Here is an 18546-nt window from a genome sequence, read left to right on the forward strand (position 1 = left end):
TAAGTAAAGAGATAAAAGAGAAGTTAAACTGAGCACTAGAAGCTTGATACTTTACCCACGGCAACAAAGATTTGGTGCATTCTCTCAGGCTTCTCAACAGCGGAGGTTTTTGATGTGTCAACTTTTAATTTGCCTAAACACTGAATTTGCTAGCTGAGAATAGCAAGGTTCCACATGAAATTAAATGCACCTACTTACGGAGAGTGTCTAAAGCCACAAGTGAGAGGGTTTTTCATGTAATCACAGAATTGTCAGAGCTGGAAGGGACCTCTAGAGATCATCCAGTCCGACTCCCTTGCTAGAGTAGGATCACCATGTTTAGATGGAATTTCCTGTGTTCCAGCTTGTGCCTGTTGCCCCTTGTCCTGTCAGTAGGAACTACTGAAAAGAGTCTGGCTCCATCCTTCTTGTACCCACCCTTTAGATACTTACAGGCATTAATAAGGTCTCCCCTCAGCCTTCTCTTTTCCAGGCTAAAGAGTCCCAGCTCTCTCAGCCTTTCCTCATAGGGGAGGTGCTCCAGTCCCTCAGTCATCTTTGCTGCCCTTTTTTTTAAATTCACAACAGGATTGGAAAAAAAATCACTAATGTTACATACATTGTATGCATAGCATAGTGCTGCATGGGATGAAGATGCAGTGCAGTTTATGAACTCCTGAAGCCAAAACTGCCAGCAGCTCAAACCATGCAGCTGGGGAAGGGTATCTCTTAATCTGCACTTGCCCTGCTCTTTGTGCTCCTTCCTTAGGCAACCCTCAGTGACCTTTAGCAGGGAGACAGGACTAGTCTAACTGGGGCTTTGATCTGATCTAGTACAGCTGTGCTGAATGGCTTATGGTGCTGTAAATTATTTACTTATTTAGCAAAGTCTTTCAAATTTCAGTCCTGTAGATCAGTTAAAGGCACATTACTCAATAGCACAACCCTTCAGATAGCTCAAATTATTAAAACACTTCCAGAAATGCTTAGGCTACTGTTGTTTATACAGATATAACACCACCATAATAAATATTGCTATCTTTACTCAAGCCTGCATGTTCTCTGCATATGTTCCACTCTTCTGTTTATATCTTCATTAGATACTCCTGTATTTTTAAAGCAGTCATCACTGTTCAGTTGAAGTTCTGGTTAAGCGATCAAAGGCTTTAACAAAACTAGCCTTTAATACTATGCTGCACTCATACTGTAAGATAACAGAAAATCAAATCAGATCCGTTGCTGAAATTCCACAAGCAAAGTCCTTACTCTGAAAGCATTATAATGCTTCAGCCTCAGCAGAGTTGACAAGTACAATATTCATTACTGTATAAAGCCATTGCAGCCAAGCTCAAATGCAACCTGAAGCTGCAGTGCCATTATGCATGCGTGTTGGTAACCTGTGCAGAAGTTTTACTGTTTTATCATCACCTCTTGATTAGATTAAGTGGAAGACATAAAAGTAACACTATCCAAGCCTATTTATTCTATTTTTAACCTTGCAGGCATGCAGAAAGATGTAAGGGGGAACAAAACAATGTTTAACTAAAAGAGGGATAGGAGACATGCTATAGGTAAATGTATTTCCTAAAATCTTTCCTGATCTGAACCCCAGGAAGTCTACACCGCTTACTCCAGTAGATCCCATCTCTAATGATGTGTGCCACACTTCCTATATCACTGGGCTACTGTCATCATTTAATGTTAGCATCTTCTCCATTCTCCTTTCTGATTGGCCTTCATCCTTCACCAGGATAATCACAAACATCATACAGACCACTCAGCACCACAAAAAAAGCTAAGCCTTCATCCTATTTCCAGTGTACCTCATCTCTAATAAAATCAGTGGCCAAAATATCTTCCATCCTTTGCATGTTTAGTGTTACTGTTTTGCTGAAGTAGAGCCTGGTATTCTTCCCACTACATTTTGAGTTTGTCTTTGAAATAACATGGAAACTTCCCAAGTTGCAAGTGCCCTAGAAGTTAAACGGCAGAGGGCTTTCTTTATGCAAAGCATTGATTTCTTTTCCTGGGGCTTTTTTCTCTAGAAATGAGAATATCATCTGCTCATAAGGTGACAAAGAATCTCTTCACAAAATAAAATTAGTTATCAATATTGCAACTAAAAAGATGGAGATGTGCTGAGACAGAAATAGAAGGTCCTTCTGCTGCCACGCGTCACCTCTTCAAACTGCTTGTTCTTGAACTTAGTGGTCACTGCTCTCTTTACCCACCAGCTGCTATGTAAGAAGTGCTCTTTGAAGCCATTTATCAGCACTGACTGCTGACTGGGGGATGTGGAAGACTACAGTTTGCAACAGCTGAGGAGGAAGGACTGCATACCACCTGGGTATAAGTCATTATACCCCTGGTTTGCAAACTGACCTTCTTCCTGTAGGAGCCGGATGGAGATTGACTCTGTTCTTATTAAGAAGCAAACTCTTAACTTCAAAGAGAACAGGATTGAGAGCGATGCTTTTGGTCACTTATTTGCTTGCCTGTCTAACCATGTTAGAATGCTCTTCATTGGAATTGAAGCAGTTGAAGACTGCTCTTTTTGCTAGCAGTGGGCAGACTCTACTGTTAACATGAATGTATGGAATCTTGCAGTAGCAGGAACTATGCTGCACAGTAGGATGCCAATAGCATTGCACAGTACAAGCAGCATAAAGGCCTTTGCTTTCATGAAAACAGCAAATTAGAATTGAAGACTGGATCTCAATTTGTTTACTGGACTTTGAAGAAAGATTTGACAAAATATGCCCTGTATAGTTGCTTTACAGGTCATTTGCAGTGAGAGTACAAATCACTGCAGTCTGCCTAATGCTGCCTGCAACAATGAAAGAATTTGCTCCATCAGTGTACAGCTACTTTTTAACAAGTGGATTCTCAACCACACGCCCTTCTCTGCTCTGGATTGTTCCGTCTGCTTCAGTTGTACACTGTACCCTGTACAAGTAGTTTGGCAGGAAGAGAGAACTGCTGGCTAAAGCAGAAAAAAATCCATGCTCAGTGAATTCTTCTTCTGCTCTTACCTTTTCCCACTTACTATTCTTTGTATAGGTGACGGAGATACACTGCAAGACAACATCAAGTTAGTCAAGTAAAACATTCAATTGTGAAAAATAAATAGTGGTTCCTACCCTAAGAGGTGGAGAAGAAAACTGAAGATGAACCTTTTAGCAGGAAGGTGGAATGTTTTGTTCTCTGCAGAGGCGGCCAGAACACAAGACCTCCCACGGGCCACTTGGTTATAGACTTTGGGAAGCTTGTGCAGTCTGGGTACTCAGGTTAAACAGGAAGGCACACAACCAAAGAATGCGATGAAAGTAGGGATGTGACAACTGGATAAAAAGAGAAGAGCTAGATATTTTTGATACTAGCTTGTAGGCTAAATTATAAGAGAGTGGTTATAGAGTCTGTCAGAGCCATCAGATTGTATGGCCAGTATGCGTAATTTACCTGGTACGCTGGTTTGTAACAGGACAAGAGGAGTGCCAGAGCATTTAAGATCCCAGACTTTACCTTGGTTCAGTCTGCTCACTTCCTTAACATTGTGCTTTACTGTGAAAATAACAGGAAGAAATAACTTTTTTAAATCACAGAATGAAGTTAAGTAACAAAATAGTTAATACTTGAAAGGATGTCAGGTGCCCCTTCGTAGAGGAACAGTCCTGTAAGAGCTGTCAGCATTGTTCTCAGTGTGTGTCTTGAACTGAAGCTGGACCTGCCAGCTGCCAGCAGCCCCCTCAGCTCGTATTGGAGTATTGACCTCAGTATTGACCAAAAATTAAACAACATGTACTACTGCTGTGCCATTTGCTGCGGGCTTTTTAAGGCAGTTTTTCTTTCATGTATGGACAAAACATCACACTCTACTGAAAATAACAAGACTTAGTGGATTTGTGGCCTGAGGGCACCATGTCTGCAGGACAACGGTGAACATCTTTGTCTTCCTATCAGCCATATTACCCACCAACAGTACTAGTATCAACAGCACATTTAAACTCCAAGTCTTAGATTTAGGTCAGATCTCTGAGTCTTGGAGTACTTCAAATCTTTAGTTACTAAAACACTTGATAATCTATTTAGAACAAGTGCTGTAAAAATCTAGTTTCTTACTGGTTTTGTCACAATTAGACCTTTAGACAAGTAAAACCATCTGCAGGCACCATAAAAATTCTTTCTACATGCATCAGTCTTTGGATGTGACTATCATGAAGAGTGGGAGTTGTTTCTGAAGTAAACCTGCCTCTCTTATATACACTTGTGTACTCTGTGTATTTGAATGCAAGCTAAGTGTAAACATACTATATGCACATGTGTCATCAGCAGAGTTATCTACCCATCAGTAAACATACATTTTAGACCAGGAGGGCCTATCTTCTGTTGTGCTTTCCTTCTGAAATATAAACATTTCTTTATTTTGTTCTTTCTAGCTCTGTTTTGTGATGTTTTGGACACCAAACGTGTCAGAGAAGATTTTAGTTGACATAATTGGAGTAGATTACGCTTTTGCAGAGCTGTGTGTTGTTCCTTTGCGCATCTTCTCCTTCTTTCCACTTCCAGGTAAAAATCAAAAATAAAAACTCTGTAACGTCAAAAACAAACCGTGAGTTGTGGTCATAGAGTCTCGCCTGGCTGTACATACAAGAGTGGCTAAATGCATGCCTAGCATAAGTAACACCATTTTTATTGAAGCTGGTGTAAACCAAGACTATTTACATGAGTAATCAAGATACAAATGTTGCAGCAAGAGCAGTCTGTCATTAGGCAGATTTCTGACTGTCAAAAGTAAAGCCTGAATTCTGTCTATTGTAGCTGACCAAGAATACATACATGAATGGCAGTACTGATACATGTGTGCCAAGACTGAAATTAAGTATTTTGAAAAGCATCTAGGACCACCTCCACAGTGACGTCATCCCCATTAGTCTCCCCTTTTGCTGCCAGACTCTGTAGCTCTTTCAGATATCATCAGAGCATAAACAATATAAAATAAAAGTTAATGCTCCTATTCAAGAGAGAAGCTTGGCAGGAATCATCAAAATGTTTCCCCTCAAAAGATTTCTAGCTTCTGTAATGAAGTGCTTCATCATGTAATGTTTTCTGCTTTTAAGACAAGATAGTTTTGTACTAGAGGTATACTACAAATACAATAGTATGTTCATACAGATATCTTTTTTTGTACCTAGCTGTTACACCATATACCACACAGGAGCTAAATGTAAAATTTTTCTTGGTATGATTTCTCTTTAAGGAAAGGGGTAGTTTTTTTCTAATGAAGGAAAGAGAATGGACCAGCTAATAAATTGGTTTTCAGAGAGCAGCTCTTAGGAAGGATTGCTGATCATAACTGGCTTTCAAAAGTCAATATATTAAAGCAGTTTGGATACAAGATCTAGTTTGTTTCTAGTAGGGTTTCTCAGTGTGCAAAGTTACCAGAAACAAGTTTCACCATGTTTACTTTGAACAGTGCTCTCTGAATGAAAAAGCTTCATGTGACGTAACTTTTTTTATTATTATTACTCTTGTCCCCCCTTTCTCCCCATCCCCTTCCCCTGTTTATCAACAGTGACTGTCAGAGCACACTTGACTGGTTGGCTGATGACTCTGAAGAAGACGTTTGTGTTGGCACCCAGCTCAGTGCTGCGGATTATCGTCCTCATCACTAGTCTCATTGTGCTGCCTTACTTAGGGTAAATCATTATTCTTCACAGAGTTGATAGCTTTGTTTTCCTCTTCATTCCTGTTCACTGTCACTTGATAGCTGAATTTGCATATCTCAGAACATTTTCCTCAAATACTAACCATAATATAAAGGCTAAGTAGTGTCAGTATCTGGAAAAGAAACATTTACAAATTTACTCATGTGACTGCTCTAGGCAGACATGATATTGATGTCCCTTTTGAAAATATATGCAAACATCAAACAGGCAAAAATGTGTCCTCAGGGGAATTTATTTTCATGTTATTAAATGCACTGTTAAGAAAGCTAATGGAAGAATATCTTGTTTGTGTTGAATAATGTATTCTGCAGCACTCTGTACAGGACTTTAAATTCTTAGTCCATAATTTGATTCAGAATGTGGCTCTTTTACTAAATAGTGAAGCCATTAAGAAACAAAAAAGTCCTTTAAAATACCAGTTATTCTCTTTTCCAGTATTTTATGTCTTTGAAGGAAATAATTCTAGCAACAGATTGGTTCTATATGCCAGTGAAAATATAATTATGAATCATCCATTCTCACACAACTGTGACTCCTTCTTTTTATGCTGCCTGCAGAGTTCATGGAGCCACTCTTGGAGTAGGATCCCTTCTAGCTGGTTTTATAGGAGAATCCACCATGGTTGCAATAGCAGCCTGTTACGTCTATCGGAAGCAGGTAAGAATTAAGATCTGTGTGACCTGGTGAAAGCAGTTGATGAATATAGTGGATTTTAGTTCATATTAAGTGTACACTTCTGAACTGTAACTCCCCAGCACCCCATCATGGATATAGTTTCCTTACTACCACCAGTTTCACACTGGATATCTGCTACTATGGTGAGACATAGCTTCTTTATGTAGGTGTAGGAGCTACTCATTGAAACTTATTATGTGTATACATTTTTGTACTTGTATTTCTTTATAAAACCAGCTGTGCTGAAAATAGACAAAAAGTACATTTGTTTTTTGGGGGTCTTTCCATCTAAAAAAGTGGCTTAAAACAAGATCTACTCCTGCAGGGACAAATACTTGTCATAGGCATCCTTTTACATATTTCACACACTACAGTCCTGCATATACGGAGTAGTGATGATACACAGACTTCAAAGAATATTCCACTAAATGAAGTCAAATACAGGATAAATATTGGCTGGGTGACTGGGTACATCACAGCACCTGCATGTTGTGTCATTCCAGTTAGGCATTTGAGGCACTGTGTAGGGCACCAGCTACAACTGCAGGCAGAAATGGCATGGTGTGTACATCGTTCCATAGTGCAGAAGGACTCTGGATGGGAGCAGAAAATATAATCTGTGCATTTACTTTTTTTTTTTTTTTTTTTTAATTATGCTTCTTGCTAAGGGCCAAGTGAAGATGCCCACCACTTCTATTTTTAGCAAGCAAATACAGAAGATGGAATATCTAAATGCCTTATGTTGGAACAAACTAAAACCTGTTTTTATATATATTAATAGTGCAGACCATGGCAGTGTACAAAGTTCATAGGAAAACAGAAGACCTTGATCTCCTTCATGATTAGTCTGTCATGTTTTTCTTGAGGTAAAACCTGTAGACACTGAACTGGCTGGTTTTGGCCTGGGGTTTCACAATATAGGTCCGTTTGAAGCAACCTCCTCATCACTTGTTTGTTATAGTAGTAGCTCATAGAGTGGTTCTGGCCAGGGACATGGTGCTTAACTTTCTGCAGTGATGAGTGCAGGTAGTAGTAACAGTAACTATGGCAACCTAATTTATTCCTTTACCAGAATTAGCATGCAGCTGACAGCATCATCTCAATTGCCAGTGTGTCAGTGGCAGAGCCAACTGGTAGCTGTATGCACCAACTTCTTTTCTCCTACAGTGGTAATAAGTGGGTGGCGTTTGAGAGCTGCAAGTAAAGTGTTGTGTGGACACCCCTGAATTCTGAAACTGTGATATGCCCAACACAGCTGAATCAATAATACCTGTGGGGGACTTTTTTTTAGCTGTACAAGTGTTTTCTGTAAAACTAGTCAGCCTGCTGAGAAATGGATAATAAGGAACAGATGCTTCAACTTGTTTTGTAGTGAAGCTGAATGCTTTTTAACTTTACTAATCCAGGACATCCTGGATGAATCATAGGATTCTTGAATGCCCTCCTGCTCCTGCTATCCGAAAATACTCTAATATTACTTGGCCTTGGTGGGGTCACAGTGGGTCAGCAATACCAAGAAAAGCCAGAATGCTCACATCTTGTAAAATTCCAGAAGTTTGACATTGGAGAAATTAGGTTGCAACCTCTGTCTCCCCACTTAGAGCAGCTTATCTTCTCTTATATTTTGTTCGCTTTTCTTTGTTGTTGTTTTTATTATTATTATTATTATTTGCTTTTTTAAATTTTTTTTAATAAAAATTCTGTGATGTATAAGATTCCAGATGCTCTCTTCCCTCCAGACATGCTGAAGCCTGTTTTGGATGTTGCTTAGCATAAGAAATGCCTCTCTTATTGCATTCATGTTAGAAAGGAGAAAACTAAGCCCCAGAAAGGTTATGGAAACCTTCTAAGTTAAGCCAACTTCTTAGCAACAAGCCACAAATATGACACAAGTATCCTAGCTTTTAATTACATACTCTAAAAAACCCCATTGTTCTCACCTCAATTCTCCCAGTGCCCAAAGTGTGTAGGACTGCATTGATGCACGACTTCCTGATGGGTTTCTGAATGCTTGTTTCAATCTAGAAAAAGAAGAGGAATGAGAATGAAACAGCTACGGAAGGTGAAGACTCTGCCATGACCGACATGCCTCACACAGAGGAAATGACAGACATCGTAGAAATGAGAGAAGAGAATGACTAATAAATGGGATGCAATTGTTCTCTGCAGGGACGATTGGAGTGACACTTCAGCATCTTGTCGTCTCTCATACTTTTTTGTTTGTTCGTTTTTATTTTTGTAATAAAGAGGCCTTGATTTAAAAGGTTTCAGATAAATTCTCTAGCATACTGAGTATGCTCTCACTGATGAGGGACCTAAAAAGAGGTCTTTGCTTGCTTTTTTCTTTTTTTTCCCCCCGCAGTTTAATTTGTTTTCTCACTCCATGCAAACATAAAAGATACAATTGCATCACTGTAGAGTCTTCCTTACTTATGCATCCACCTTCTCTGGACAATCTGCATTTGTCAACCAAAGCCCTGCTCTCTGTACGTGCGTGTATGTGTGTGTGTGTGGGCTTGAACGCTCACACGCACACACGTGCCACTGGCTCAATGCTACTGCCATAATCCTACTCCCCCCCTCTTTCCTTTTCCTTCCTTTTCTTTATGAGAAATGTAAAGGAAAAGAAGTTTGGAATACAGAGCTTTATTTTACTTGCTTGAAAATGACTTTGCTACATAAACTAATATACTATGGTGAACTATATCTTTTTGTTTGGCCTCATCACTAGAGCTTATACTGCACGGGGTACAAGACGGGGAGGAACGTGTAAGTCTCCAGATACAAAGTGGAGAAAAACAGGTTCCTTTCTCTTATTTCATGTGTGTGGATGTGTACACACACAGGTACATAAACAGAGACATATATATATATATATATATATGTATTTATATATATATGCATATGATGAAATACACACAGGACAAGAACTCTATTTAGCTTTAAATCCATCAGAATGATGTAAACATTTAATTCAGAATTTTCTTGAATCATTAAGCCCCACCTTAACTGTAATTTTATTTAGAAAAAAACAAAACAAAACAAAAAAACATGCACTTTCCTCTTGTGAAGAGGGTGATGGCAACTGATAGGCTTTGACTGTATTTGAATTTAAAAAAAAATAAATATTGACAAGCTTTACCAAAGTTCTTGTCCACTGATTTAACTTTAGTTTTTAAAGGTTTATTTGCTCTATATTCTTGTTTCTCGTGCCTATATATTTTTTAAAGATCAGATAACGTATGCAGGATACCATGGTATATCACATTACTACACATAGCTCCATGAAATTTTTTATATAGAGATGTACACATACTCACACACGTGTGTATATGTATATATACTTATACACACACACACACATACATGTATGTTTTCCTATACTATATTTACCTATGCAGTAGATCAAAATCTGTATGGTGAAGCTCAAGTACTGATGGTCCTCCAAGTCATTAATTAGGGACCTTGATCATATGGTAGCTCTCCAAGGCAAGAGTCATGTGGAAGCAGAGAGCTGCTCACCTCAGTCAGCAAGTGCTGTGCTTGGAGAAGGCAGCAGGGGCTGTGTGGTTGTGGTTCAAGTGGTCCTTAAATAACAGAGTGTGAGGTCGGGTGGGCAATTTGTGTGTGGTGGAAATGAAGCCTATGTAAGAGGTGGCTGGATCAGAGAGGGTTTGGGTGCCACTGATGACGGCTGCAGCAGCAGCAGCTGCTTCTATTTCTTGTGCTCTTCTGTGCTTCGGCTGCAGGGCAGCGTTTGTTACTGGCTTGTAGTACCTTGGGTCCTTTCAGATTTAATCATGCCAGAGTCTGGAAACCATTAACCTCCATGCTATATCCAGAAAGCAATTAATTTAAGCGTTATTTAGTAAAAGTATATTTTTCTAAGTTGTGGAAATGATTATTTAATTGTGGACAAATTCCATTTCTAGATTTATTTGCCAGGTAGTCCCAGCACTCAGAGAACTGATCAGAACTAAACATTACTTTAATTGTTGTATCAATATATGTGTATGTAGACATACACGTATATAAATATATATATTGTATATTATGTACATTTATTTTAAGCAACGTTTCCTATTTTTCCAAGTTCATCTAATAATGTCTCTAAAAACTACAGAGTTGGCTAGTAACCAGTTATGGCTGTCATAAATGGCATTTTATCAATGAATTTTACATTTTATTGAAAACATTTGTACCAATTTGTTATGTGCACATATGCAATAAGAAAAAAGTGTAGAAATTATTGTGTTGAATGACAGATTTGTAAAATCGGTTCATCAGCAGTGGCACTAGGAGGTTAAGACTAAATCCAGTCGCCACGTTTTTTGTGCCACCACAAGGTTGTTCTCCTTGTTTCTGACAAAAAAAAAAAAAAAAAGATTTAAAAAAATAAACAACCCTCAGACAGATTAACTGTCCGGTCTGTAGTGTGCACACATTCATAAACACAGGCTCTCCAACAGTCATGTATATAACGTGTATATAGACTGTTACAGATCACAGTGGCCATTTGAGGTCTTCTCTGTTCATGTAGTTTTGGTTCATCCAGTAGATTTGTATCCAAGTCCACAATAACAGTTTTTCAGGAACTGCAGAGATGAAGCAAGAAAATATTTTTATGTAGTGTTTCTTTTGGTACATTGACTAAAATTCAAATGGCAGTATTTTTTAAGAACTTTGAGCAGTACTGATTCAAAGTAATATTTTCACCAATAAGTAAAAATTTATAAAACAAATTAAATGAAACACTGAAGCTTTTACTTTAGATAGAAGATGAACACATAAAAAACTGAATTTCTGGTCATACAGAGTTAAGTAATGGTACCGTAAAAAATAAATTTTCAGTTTTGTGGGTAATACTTAATAGTCCTTTACTTTGCAAGATACCAGATGAGCACAGGAGTGGTGGAATCTGGGCAAGAATTCAAGCAGTGACATAATGACTCATGCAGCACATCTCTTTCTGCTTCCTGCAGGTCACATATTTATTTACATTTCTTGGCTGGATTTACAAAACATGCTGACGTTTCTGCGCTGAGTCCCTGGTGCTGGCTGGGGTCCTGGATGCCTGCACTGCTAAGGGGAAGGAATGAGTGCTCTGTCCCCTCTGGTTCCGCTGCTGGGGAGGTCTGGCAGGACCACCCGAAACCTCACTGCTCTGACCCCCAGTCAGTGTCAAACTCAGCTGGGCTGGTGAGGCAGCCTGTCCAACGGGTTCCAGGCTGGAAGTGGGCAGCCATCCTTGTCAGCTGTAGCCCCAGTCAGAGCACTGCTGGTTCCAGTGTCTCTCAGGCAGATGCTGGTGCACTCCCTCTCCTGCACCTCTTCCTTCTCAAAAAGACTTTTCCGAGTTCTCATAAGATGACCTAGCTGTCTCTCTTGTGTTATTGCAAATGAAATGGCTGTCTGTGATAAATATTTTACAATAGAACCTGCTAAGTTGCTGTGTTGGAGAGCTGAGGCGCCATCATCTCAATGAATTGATGTGCAGTGTTGGCCTTTCCAGACTTTCTTGAGAATTACTGAATTATACAGTCGAAGTTGCAATAAAAAGAGGAATAATGTTGATCTGATTTGTACATCTTAAATTTCAGAACAGCTCACACAGCAGGAAGTAAGAACAGAACAAAAATAAGCTGTGGATTAATGCTCCGCAGCTTTTAATACGTATGTAAAATTGTGTTAACTTGTCCTGAGTTTTCCTTTTGCAGGCTTAATGGGAAACACTGGGGGTTTTTCCCCTCCCCTGCTCTAAGCAGCCCTCTCACACTTACGAAGCAGCCAGCTTGATGGAAAAGGCTCTGCGTTTCTCAGCCAGTGCTGGGTGCAGCAGCGGGTTCCCAGGCGTGGGGCAGCCCGGTCCCCCAGCACAGCCGTTCCAGGCAGGAGCCCTCAGTTGCCTGCTTGTTAGATAGAGCCGCCCTGAGTGAGCGGACTGGGTGAGTAACAGAGAAGTCTTTTGTTGTCAACCCATTTTCTTGCTAAATGTTTCCTTTGAGCGGAAGAGATTGATATCTGGCTCTTGCTTGGTGTTTTGCGGACTCTGCAGACAGAGAGGGAGCAGCCCAAGACAGAGGGCAAGCCGATGAATGCAGCTGATTCAGGGCAGGCCACGACGTGTGAACAGAAACCTTTTGAAGGCGAGAGGGCCTTCTTTTGTGGGATGGCGCCTCGTGCTTAAAAAGAAGGGAGAAAGGATGCTTTCAGGCCCCGGCGCCCTGGGCTCAGGCCTTGGCTGTGTCTTGGGCTGCAGGGTGGCAGCGGGCACAGGGCCTCCTGTGCCCCCAGCGCCCCAGCCCTGCCGCTGGCATCCCTGGCATCCGTGGCGAAATGCAGGACGGTGCAGGGGATGGGGATGGCAAGGCAGCCCTATCGACTCCGTCTCGCTGGGGTTCTGTGGTCGTGGCCTGAGCAGCGCGGATTTAAATGTGGCAGCTGCAGCAGCCCGTGGTGTATTGGAAAGCCATGCTTATGTATATGAGTGTGTGTGTCAGTGTCGCACAGGCATTTTTATAATGGCCTTCATATAGTTCATTGAAACAAGGATTCAACATGATCTTAACATGGGAATAAGTTTGTGGGTTTTTTTAATTGCAATTTAAAGCTACGTGAAAGAGTAAATAAAAAATACTTGCAGCAGACACTATGTCAGTAAGTTAAATCATGGTTTAATAAGCTGGAATGGGAGAGAGTGAGGACATGTTGAAAAGCTTATGGGTACTGTATATCCATCATAAAGACACCAGCATGGCATGGAGATGAGTGACCCAGAGGGCAGAAACACCAGCACTGTGGCTGCTGTCATTTGCCTTTCAGCTGCTCTGGAGAAGGACTGAAGGGTGAGGAGCATTGTGCCTCTAAGACACCACTCCTGAGAATTTTGGTTTCTGAGTGGAGGAGTCATCACAGAGAGGAGTATGAAACTTCTTAGGAGATTATTCAAGCTTAAATAAACCAACATGCAGGCTTTATAATATGCAAAGAGGAGGCACTACATAGCTTGCTGTTTCTGAGTAACTGGCAGGATGGGACTGGGGCAACATCACATAAGTGTTACTTAAAAGACCAAATTGTAACAATTTTTTATATCAAATTGACATTTCCCAAATACCAGCTTAATGGTAAAACGTTTCTATTAGCTTTTTTACTAGAATTCAGGTGCAGAATACCATTTTTTTTTTGCAGGGAGCAAGCTCCCACAGAAGACAGGTGCAGTTCAGAGCCGGCTGTGGGAGCTCATGGCAGAGCCCTGATCAGAAAAGGAGCTCCAGATTTATTCTGCACCTTGCAACACACTGTATTCAATTGCAGTCTGACAGTATCATGAAATGAGGCAGAATTGTCAACTTAGCAGCAAACTCGGAGCAAGAGCAGTGTGGGGCAGTGGGAGAGTGCAGGGGGAGCCTGCCTTTCCACTCTGGGTTGGACCACTTGCCTGGATTTGCTTTGGAGAGCTGAGTTCAGTTGTCAGTGCACAGATGCTCTCCTCAGCAAAACCACTGCCAGACTTCTCAGTAATTGGCACCTTTTGAACAAAAAGGCCAAAGACAAAATATGGGGGCAGAGACGTAGCTCCAGGCTCAGCTTGGAGCATGTACTCACACTGAAGAGCATTTTGGCTGCAGCTTGTGCAAGTTAATTGTACGGTTAGAGACTGAGCTTCAGTCTCAGGATTTCATAATCAAGATATTCACTCTTTCTCAGTAAAACAGAAGAATTTTGTAAAGATTTTAAGTGCCCTTTTGTCTTTATTACCCTGAGGGCAAAGTTTTCCTTCGTATTACCAAGGCTTGTCACTGCTCAAATACATTATTAGTTTTACTTCATAATTATTTTCTGTCATGCCTAGTTCAGCATCTTCATACGTTTCCTTATTTTATTCTGAAGGCTCTACTAGGTCTACTTTATCTGTTGGCATTTTGAGAAGAAAAATGTAATTGTCATGCTGACTCAATGTCAAGTAATGCCGTCATTAAAAAGTAGCTTACAACAAAACTCCTCTTTGATAGACTGGTTTTTACTTTCCATTTGCTAAGCTGAAAAGGAGAGCCAAGAGGTAGAAGGAACTGAGGGATGTCTTTATTTAAAAGCAAGAATTAAAATAATAAATTCAAATTAACTACTGAACTCCAACCACTTTGTGACTTTCTAATGATCCCTAAGACTGCCATCCAAACTTTTCCAGCAATGTTAGCACAGCATCACCAGAGCAGTGCAGTATATTTTGAAACACTAGAAAACACAAGACTGCCAACTGTTTCACAGCTAAATGTACCACTTCATGAGTTGGGAGAGCCTGATTGATACGGACAGTTCATTAAGTTTAAAATTCAGCTAGTCATGAGGAGTCTGATCCAATGTCTAAAGTGGCCCTGCTTTGAGCAAGGGAGGCTGGATAAGATGACTGCTTGCAGTCCCCTTCTAGCCTAAATTTTTCTCAGCTTCAACCAGGAACCTAGAGAGGTCACTTCATCTTAAGGGACTTGAGACTGCTTGCCTTTTTTAGGCTTTCAGTTCTGGGTTTATAGACAGTGCCTACTAGGGCTCTACGAGGTAGATATTTGAGCAAAAATCTGAGTTGTGCAGATTCTTTTGCTGATGACAAAACTTTCATAGAGCAGAGCCAGCAGTAAATTACCCTCCCACCCTCTGGGAGCCCACAAGGAGGGCAAAGCAAAAATAAGCTATTGTATCTGCAGATGAAATATTTGAGCACTGTAGTGCACTTTTTCAATTAACTCTCTAAACCAAAAAATGCATTAAACCAGCAAGCAGTTGCATCTATTACCTGCTTCATACAGCATTTAAAAACCAAAAGCTGTCCTTTCTGCTAACTCCCCTTTGTAATCTAGGTAATGGAAAGTAAATACTTACACTTACTTAATAATACAGCTTGGCCTGACTACAAATGAGAGCATATAATTCCCCAGTTAGGAAATGATCTGTTTTAAAATTGGAACAACAGCTTTATCCATAATTTGCCAAAGCACAACAGAGAAAGCAAAGAAAAAATTGCAGAACTGAAAAAGAAATTATTTTAATTGCATTAACTTTTAATGAGAATACTGCCTGGGTGGAAAGTGTGTGCACACATGCAGAAAACAGCAGAGCTTAGAACTAACATACATTGCTCAACTTCGTAGTTTGCGCTCCAAAGCAGTGCTAATGTAACCCTGCTTTTGTGTCCTATTAAGGTACCCACAAAATCCTTCCTAAGCTATAAAGAAACAATTGGAAGGCTACAGACAGTAAGTTTGCTGGTTACTCAGATCAACTGATTTTACTCACAGAGTTTGCAAGCACCACAAAATTGCTAAAGCAAAACATCCAAAAAAGTTGAGGGTCCATATGCATTTTTGTAGATGACATACCCTTATTTGCTATCATCAACAAGCTTTTAAAAATAAATCTAATCACTCTTTAAATAACCTAGTTCAAAGTGCTCTTCACTTACTTTAGGTATAATAAAAATCTACCTGCAGTATCTTGTATACTTTTAAAAAGCAAACGCACAAGATGCTAATTCAACCTGTGTTTTTAAACTTGGCAGAAACCTCTCCCACCATCATAAAAGCAATCTAGCTTAGGTCGTGTCAGGTTTTTACCTTTCAGAACACTGCTCTCACTGTTCCATTACTTTAGATCAGCTTTCAGTGTTGCTGCGTCCACCTGTCTTTCTTGAAGCCAGGAGCCTATGGATGGCTTGCGCTAAGAGACACAAGCAAGGCTGCAGGATCCCAGAGTTCATCTGCTGAAAAAGAGGATGCCTTGAGGCAGGAAGCTCAGAGCTCCTTTAGAAAGATGTAGGTTGATGGCTCATCACTCCACCACTGGGTGTGAGCCAGCAGCAGTGATGCTCTTCAGAGCTGGACGTTCCGAGGAGGAGAGGAAATAGACATTGCCTGTTGCTGGGGGAATTGAGGTTGGGATTGCAGGCAGTGTCGGAGCCCCTTGCACCGCTTGTGCTATTTGTTCTGCAAAATCTGGCAGAGCATGTTACTAGCACAGGCCACAGAAATCCAAACTGGAGACCAAGGACTTGGCTTTGTGTGGTGGAATGGCTGAAAAGTGTTTACTAGTACTTGGTCAGCACAGCCTAGTAGTGTTCCCCAGCTTTGAGAAAGCCTTGCTTCATCTATATCAGACAAAAAGCTTCTGCAAGTGCTCAAGGAGGAGCACATAGGAGAAAGTGAGTGTGGAGGACTGAGTGTGTGTATGTGGAGAGAGAAGGAGAAATGGCCATAAAGAAAGGAGTTGAAGCATCTCTTGCAAGCATCCCACATTGCATTACCCTTCAAGGACCATACTGGTGGGCAGAGTGAGCCGTAACCCCTTCTTTTGTCGTATTTAGTGAAAGGTTCACTAACCTCTAAAGGTTATCGGGCAGTATTACTAGATAATAGTTACTGGATAAAGTTGAACTGTGTCATGCTAGGAGCACAGTAGACAGCAAACCTTGCCACACCTTTTGCAATGGAGAACAAAGCAAGCTTCACAACACTTCTCTCTCCATCTTTGTGTACTTCAGCAGGGCCAGCCACAAGTTCACTCTAGAAAGAATGTACAAAAGTCGAACAAACCTAAAGGACAAAGCAGAAGACAAGGATTGTTTTGTCTTCACAGCAGGAAATCATCATGGATGATTACCAAACTGTGTAGAGGTAATCCCCAGAAAGTCTCTCAAGGCAAATGCAGTTTCTGAATGGAGGTTCAAGATGGCTTTGACCACATGATGTGAGGTCAGAGTAATACTACCAGGATTCCAAGTTCTCCAGTCTCAGAGAGGTAAATCCAAGTTCTCCAATCTCAGAGGGTAAAACTCTCTAATGCTGATAGAAGATGCTTGGATACTATAGGGAGCAGTGCCACAGAAATGCCTATAAATACTGAATTTATTTTTGCATATTCTAATTGTGCCTTTAGGTTCTCTAAAATTGACTTGGTTTTAGTCTCACGGAAATAACTTCAAAATGAGGAGAAGGGGGTAGTATCTGGAAGCAGCATCCTACAAAAGGGCAGCCCAAAGCTCAAAGACTCTTGCTTCAGAAAGAGGGGAAAGGATGCTTGGGGGTCCCCCTCTTTTCCCCACACAACTCTGACCACAGAGTATTCTGTGGGACAATGTCTTGGTCTGTTCTCAGCAGACTTGTAACACTGAAAGAGGCAAGAGCAGTAGCTGGCCACACTTCAGGGCATGCTGCAGCTGCATTGGAATTAAGGTCAATTCTCTAAACACCTGTCTGTAGAGAAAAAAACCCTTTTTTCACTTCATTCCTGTAATTTGAAGGTAAATCTGAGAACTAGGCAAATGAATATTTCACTTGAGAGGTATCACTTATTTTTAATTTCTTTCAGAATATCTTTCAGTATCAGATACAGATGCTTTCTTTCAGGATAAAGCTGTCTTTATGCAAAGCAGTGTGCCTAATAGCCATCCTCAACTACTTAAACAAGTCAATTCTGCAAGGACTCTAGGTGTCAAGCCAGAGCACCATTTGGGACTAACAGTACAGGGATCCTAGATATCAGTGAAATGTTACCTCATGCATTGTTTTCTGTCATACTAGTAGAATTCCAGTTGATTTCTCTCAAAATAAACCTTGCTTTCTGGAATTTGTACCCATGCTAAAGCTACCTGTTTTGTTTTTTTTTTAAATGACCATTTTGCTTTGCTTTAAACGTGTGTTTTCTTTAAACTCTAAAGGAACCAATAAAGGTTAAAACTTTGTACATTTTTAAATTACTCCTAAAGTCAAAAGTATAAAGGTATGTGTTGCATTAAAATTGAGTGCTGTTTATGTATTTAACAGAGATGTATGTTTTTGCATTGTTAAAAAGAATGATCTATCCTTTCTTGGGGAGGGTTGGGAGTCTGTGCTCCAACATTGTCCAAAAGCTTTCATATTCTAATTAAGTAAAGTTCTAATACTTTGCATATGATTCATGATTCTTATTGCTTCTGGGTTATTATTTCTAATACTCTGACATGGGTTTAAGTGCTCTTCACATTTGTAACAAGCAAAATATACCTCCTGGTGAGAAATAAATCCAATCAGTTTGAATTATAAGCTATGATGCTGCCAACTGCAAAGTCTTAACTTGAAGTTAATGAAATACAAGGGTATTCATAAAACAATGCAAGACAAGCTCTTTAATTCTA

General features: G+C 40.3%; 1 protein-coding gene across 2 annotated transcripts in view; it reads left to right on the forward strand.

Moving 5' to 3' along the window:
* ANKH (ANKH inorganic pyrophosphate transport regulator) overlaps positions 1 to 18326 on the forward strand; it is a 109230-nt gene extending 90904 nt beyond the window's left edge. For both annotated transcript variants that reach the window (XM_051609503.1, XM_051609504.1), the window contains exons 9-12: positions 4416 to 4545; positions 5552 to 5675; positions 6263 to 6362; positions 8406 to 18326. In XM_051609503.1, coding sequence (XP_051465463.1) covers positions 4416 to 4545; positions 5552 to 5675; positions 6263 to 6362; positions 8406 to 8522 — 471 coding nt within the window. In that variant the 3' untranslated portion in view covers positions 8523 to 18326. The remainder of the gene's footprint in view (positions 1 to 4415; positions 4546 to 5551; positions 5676 to 6262; positions 6363 to 8405) is intronic.
* Positions 18327 to 18546: the final 220 nt, after the last annotated feature.

Source organism: Apus apus, chromosome 2 (assembly GCF_020740795.1).
Source record: "Apus apus isolate bApuApu2 chromosome 2, bApuApu2.pri.cur, whole genome shotgun sequence".
Classification (NCBI taxonomy): Eukaryota; Metazoa; Chordata; class Aves; order Apodiformes; family Apodidae; genus Apus; species Apus apus.